We start from the raw sequence: 6,000 nt of genomic DNA on the forward strand, positions 1-6,000 counted from the left end.
CCTGTCAGCACTAGCACTGCTCCAGTAATGACCAGTATGGCTCCAACCATGAATATTGTCCCACTCCATACTGCAGCCAACATCACCACAACCAGTTCCACCCAGGCCATTACTCCAGCTACAGCCACTAATGCTACAGCCACTAGTGCCTCATCCAAAATCTCATTCAGTTCAGTTGCTGGCATGACCAGCGAGATTCCCCTTGTTACACTCTCCAGTCAAGTCCCTACCATGGCCATTGTGGCTTCAACATCTCGCTCCGTTGACTTTCCATCTACTCTGATAAACACTGCCCCATCCCCTGTGGCAACCACTGCTGTGTCAGCCAGAACTGGTGTGGTCACTGCCATGACCACAGAGGCTCCAACAACCAGCACCACCCTAGCCACAAGCATGGCAAGGATCCTACCAACAACAATCAACGTTGCCTTAGCCAGTAAGACTGTTGCAGTGCCACCCACAGCTCTTCTGGCCAGCACAGCTTCAACCACAACTGGGGCTGACACATTTACCACAGCCAGTGCAGCTCTAATGACCAGTGGTCCCCTCTCCAGTATCCCAACCAGCACTATGCCAGGTACAAGCATTGCCACTTCAACTGGTTCAACAAGCACATCTCCAGCCACTACCAACCTACCTCCCGCTGACCCAGCTGTGACTGTGGCACCTACAGTTCGTGCAGGCCCAACCACTATGGTGATCTCTACCGGGCCAGCTGAAACCACAGGGCCGTGCCCTACCAGTGCAATTTTATTCTCAAGTACCACCTGCCTTTAAGGTGTGCTGAGTTGGTGTTTGCAGTGGTGATAATCGATGTCAGTTTTTGTCATTTGACCAAAACAATAAAAAACTTGACTGTTCAACTGTTTCATTTCAGCAGTTCATGAAATAAACCAATATCTGACTCAGACCTGTTCCAGCAATGTGTGTACTGGACAGACAACTGAATGGCCAAGGGTACAGTCATAGTTGTCAGGTTTAACATGTATGCACATTCACTCCAATCCAACAGGCTTGCAGTCCTTGTATTTAGGCCAGTGGTTGCAGAACAGGGTTCACTTGGTGGTGAGAAAGCCGTTTAAGCTCCAAAGTGTTTATGGTTGTCCAGCCATTATTGCTGTGTTTAGAGTCGGAGGATAAACCCAGGTCACTCCAGAGAACCTGCTTAGCAAAGTTATTCACTTCACACAAAAAACCTCAGTGGCTTTGAAAAGAAAACCCACATATGAATCCTGAATGTTCTTTTCAATTGCCTCTGGTGTATTTCTTACGTATTTAGCAATGTGAAGCTTAGTAAATAAAGCTATTGATGTGGAGGTCAGGTAAAAAAAAAAGGTTTCAATTTTAAAATCACGCTTTCATAGTTTGATTTAAAATTTCAAGCAGTTTCACTTTTGGTTCTATTTATCCAGGAAAAACTGTCAGTTTTTTTCTTTTTGTACCTGAAGAGCAATAAAAATGAAACAGTAACTGCCTGTAGCTTTAATAATTCATGTGTGAAAGAATTAATTTCTGTGTGTATGTCTTGTCTTCATGATTCCTTATATGTGATTCTGTCATGATTGTACTGTTAGGACAGTGAGAGCTTCCTACATGGACTCACAGCCGCTCAGGGACCTGAAGGTGTTGGACCAGCCTCTCGCTTGGACATCTCTCCTGAAACAGGTTGATGTAGATATTTTGTGAGTCACCTACCTCCTCAAATGATCTTATCGTAAGATTCCCAGCTCTGTACTCATATTATGTAGTTCATGCCACGTAGTGATGAGGTGAGGTCACGTTTCCGTAACTGAGCCTTGATCCAGATAAACGGAGACAAGGGGTCACAGACAGCAAGGAGTCGACCCAGGAAGAGAGATTGTGGGGCTTTGTAGGGAGAAGTGAGAGTGAGCACAGGTTGAGCCAGCTGTCTAGTCTGATTCCTCTCAATGCCTCCTTGGACTTTCAGTATGGTCGGAAAGATTGAAACAGAAAATCAAATAAGCATGAATAATAGCACACTTTGTGCTCTCTAGTGCTGCAAAACCAACTGTACACACCTTGCATACAAGTACACTCCTTCCAAGGGGGTTCCCAGAGCAGCAAAGTACACTTCTTACAATTGGATCATCAAAACTTTATTGAGGACATGGTCCATAACAGGCTTTAAAAAAAAAAAAAAAACGGGCACAAACTTTAAAAGACAGACTCCAAAATTCATCCAAATCTGCGTAGGTTAACACGCTAATGATCCCACAGGTTGGAAAAGAACCTGACCGAGCTTAGTGCAGGGTTGGTCAGTGTAGCAGTGATGCTGTTTCCAGAGTCTGATAGCCTGCACATGCATCTATACATGAAATTACTGTTCTGCATGTAAGAAACTGCAGCTTTTGTCCTGCAGACAGGTAAAGTGTCTTGGCTTCATTGTCATACTTTGGGTTTAGTGTCTGAGATAAAATCTTACAGTTATTACAACAGTGTAAAATTGTGCATATTTGAAGTTTAGCCCACCAAAATATTACTGCTGCTTTTTTTGTCAAAGTAATGGCATCTGTTGGAAATGGTCATGTTCAGTTTGAATGATAGAAGCAGCTCGACTGCAGCTAGATGTGTCCCCGTCCTCATACTCACAACACAAATGTTAGACTGATTTATTAATGGTAGTGGATCACAGCAGCTGTAAGTCTGCAGCTCTGACAGAACAGAATAATTGTGAGGATTGCAAACAGACAGCTTTGATTTTGTTTTAATTGACCTAATATTTTCTGTGGGTTTTAGGTGGTGCTAAAGCCCCCACAGGCCCCTTATGTCTCTAGGTCCTTTGTTAGAGAACTGAGCTTAATTATTTTTTGGTAATAGAAATGGTTGTTGACAAGCATTTCCTATTAAAACAACAGCATTAGGTCTCCTTATAGGTTTTAATTGGTTTGTGTTGTAATCATAATTTATTATTTCCCGAATGATCTTTAATGAACTCATGACTGGTAAAGTGTCCAAACCTGGCTGTGTGTGTGTGTCTGCGTGTGTGTGTGTGTAGAAGATGATATATCATTTATATCAATGTAATCAATCATTCTCTCTATATTTATCTATTTGAGTTCAATGTCTGTACCAGCTGATTCAATGAGAAAACACTGACACGTTTTTACATCATGTCACTGGTTTTGTTACCGACCCAACAACCAGTTTACGGACACGTGTCCACATGAGAGAAACATCAGGAGAACGCAGAGAGAACGTCAGAGAAACGTTGAGCTGACAGAACATAAAGACAGATCCATGGATGTTGGTCCAGCTCAGTGGGACTTTAGTTGGTCACATCAGGGAGGGAGCTGCTGTCACTGACTGTGGTGCTGAGCATCAAACACCAGGGGGCGCCCTCAGTCCACAGCACATGTCTGGTTTGTGTTGTTATTTAAAAAAATACTTTTTTCCTTCTTTATCAGCTGCTTTTGCTTGACCACTTATGTATCTCAGAGCTGCTCTGGTTCCTTCATCCACTCTCCCTTCCATCTCCTCCAGGTTCCTGACCTTCTCTGTGTCTCCTTTCTCCTTCATCCTCTGGATCAGGAAGTCCAAGTGGACATAAGTGGACACTGAATCCACATTCAGAGCGATCTCCTCCAGACTGACAACATGTTGGTAGGCCTCTTCAAGCAGCTGGTTCTTCTCTTTTCTCAGTGTTTCCATTTTCTCTTCAAGAGTTTCCAACAGGCTCAGGTTCTTCTCACTTTCAGCTTTATTCTTTTCATACTTTGCTTTCACGTCCTCTAAGGTTTTCACAACTTTCCTGGTCTTGGTCACATAGATCCACCTCTTTTTCACATGATCTGACACAGGACACTTCCCACTACATGAAGTACAGCGACCTCCTTTCATGACCTCACAGTCTTTAGGACTCCAGGCCATTGTGCATCCAGGATAGTGACAGTTCTCCACACAGACAGAACAGGTAACAGCTGCTTCATAAAACACCAACCCCCACATCCCACCATCAATAGGTTCTTTATCCTTGTAGGGCTCATCCACTTCTACTGTGAACTTCTCGTTCTTCTTCATCTCTTCTTCATGTTTCTTCAGAGCTTCCAGAGTCTGGTGTACTTCTTTTTGCTTTTGTTCAGTTGACTTGATTCTGTCCTGCAGGTTTTGGATGCAGGCTACCAGCTTGATGCGATCCTTCAGAACATCTGGAGTTTTCTCCAGTTTTTGAGGTGAAGTTTTTTCCAGAAAGGCAGTGAACTGACTCATTCCTCTCATTGTTGTTTTATCGGCAAGTTTCAAGTATTCTTCTTCTTCTTCTTCTGTCCGATCTTCATGCTGACAGTTATCAAACAGAAAGTGAACAGGCTGATTCTTCTCATTTTCGGCACATTTAATTTTTGCTGTTTCAAGAGCACGAAGAGCATTTTTAGGTGTTCTTCCATCTGACTGTGTGATCAGAGCTACGATCTTGTTCTCCAGGTCTTTTCCAAACAGAGACACCACTGAATCAAAGATGTACCTCATTCGGTCACTCACTCGATTATCAGTGGCCTTCATCACCAGACCCACTGCATTTAGTTCATGAACTCCATCCTCTGAGCGGAACAAGTCCAATAACCTTTGTTTGACTCTCTCATCATGTTCGATCCCTCTGGTGTCTCCATATCCAGGAGTATCGATGATGGTCAGAGAGTACGACAGAGTTTCACCTTCAAAACCAAAGATCTCGTACACGATCACGTCTGATGTCTGACTTTCTGACTGACTTCTGTTTTCTGTCTCCACGATCTCAAACCAGATGTTGTCTTCAAACTTCACTCCAATGGTGTAATTGAACAAACTGTTGATCAGAGTAGATTTTCCTGCTCCTGTTTCACCAACAAGTAAGATGGTTTTGTTTGTCTTGTTCTGATTTTTTACACCAACAGTTTTTCTGGTCAGAGTTCCCAACTTTCCTTCTTTTGGTCTCAGCTGGTAGACAGCAGGAGATCCTGAACGCAGAAGAGAACTTTTGGAGATAAGGTTCTTGTATTTGGATGAGCTGTTACTGATCCTGGAAATAAAAAGTAGAAAACTGCTCAATAAACATGTAGAATTTCAGTTCAGGATATGAATCTATATATGATTTCTCTGGATTGTTGCTCCCTGTGGATCCTGGAAAGACTCTGCTACGTCTTGTTGAGTTCCTAACAGCAGCTTTGGGTAATTGCATGAAACATGTTGAGAAATGTGTGCATAGCATTTAGCTCTGATAGTTAGCTGTGTGACCTACTCACATTGCCATGTTGTCCCCTGGTACACGAATCTCCACGACTGTTGACGTCTGGTCTCTGGTGTAGGATAAAAAAACATTTTTTATACACCGATTCATCAGTTACCACAAAGTAGGAACTTTACCTTTACCTTAACTTTAACCCCCACTAATCCTTGTCTTTATCATCCATCACCATATGTATCTAAGCGCCACTGGAGAGTTTGCATGTGCAATTAAATCAGGATGTGTTGGTGACGCCAGTAATATGATACTATATTGAAATAGTTTAATGAAGGAATTTGCTTCCCCTCTGTGTTCAGTCCATAAACTGGGCCAGATGACCAGTTTAGTGCAGCTGTGAGCAGACACTGGCTTTGATGCTAAGCTAACTGCTAACGGTCAGAGGAAACCTCCAAACTGCCGCTGCCTCCTTGTTAAACCACAGCCTGTCTTCTTTTTCTACATGTCAAATACAGAAGCTGTGAGGTTTGTCTCTGATGGCTGAGTCATGAAAGCGAAGGAATTTATTGTGCTCTGAGTGAAACTGTAGGCAGTGAGCAGCTGCTCTGCTCGATCTCAACAGTGCACAAAAATCCTTCATTCAGTCTCTTTAAAAAAGGTGCAACCATCTCCCACGTCCAACCAGGTGACACTGTCCTTACCTCTGATCTGTGCCAGTGGACCTGGACTTGATAAGACAATTCTTTATTGTCTGTGATATATCATCATGTGCAGACCAAACCTATCTCCACTTCTACAGGTTTGGCTAAGTTCAAACACCAGAA

General features: G+C 43.1%; 1 protein-coding gene across 1 annotated transcript; it reads right to left on the reverse strand.

The window, feature by feature from the left end:
• Window positions 1-2,759: 2,759 nt before the first annotated feature.
• Window positions 2,760-6,000, reverse strand: LOC113124692 (uncharacterized). The gene is made up of 3 exons (XM_026297756.1): window positions 5,878-6,000; window positions 5,238-5,291; window positions 2,760-5,014 (listed from the first exon to the last, which is right to left on the reverse strand). The coding sequence occupies exons 2-3, from the start codon at window positions 5,243-5,245 to the stop codon at window positions 3,391-3,393; spliced, it is 1,632 nt and encodes a 543-aa protein (XP_026153541.1). The 5' UTR covers window positions 5,246-5,291; window positions 5,878-6,000; the 3' UTR covers window positions 2,760-3,390.

This window comes from Mastacembelus armatus, chromosome 12, assembly GCF_900324485.2.
Source record: "Mastacembelus armatus chromosome 12, fMasArm1.2, whole genome shotgun sequence".
In the NCBI taxonomy this organism is placed as follows: domain Eukaryota; kingdom Metazoa; phylum Chordata; class Actinopteri; order Synbranchiformes; family Mastacembelidae; genus Mastacembelus; species Mastacembelus armatus.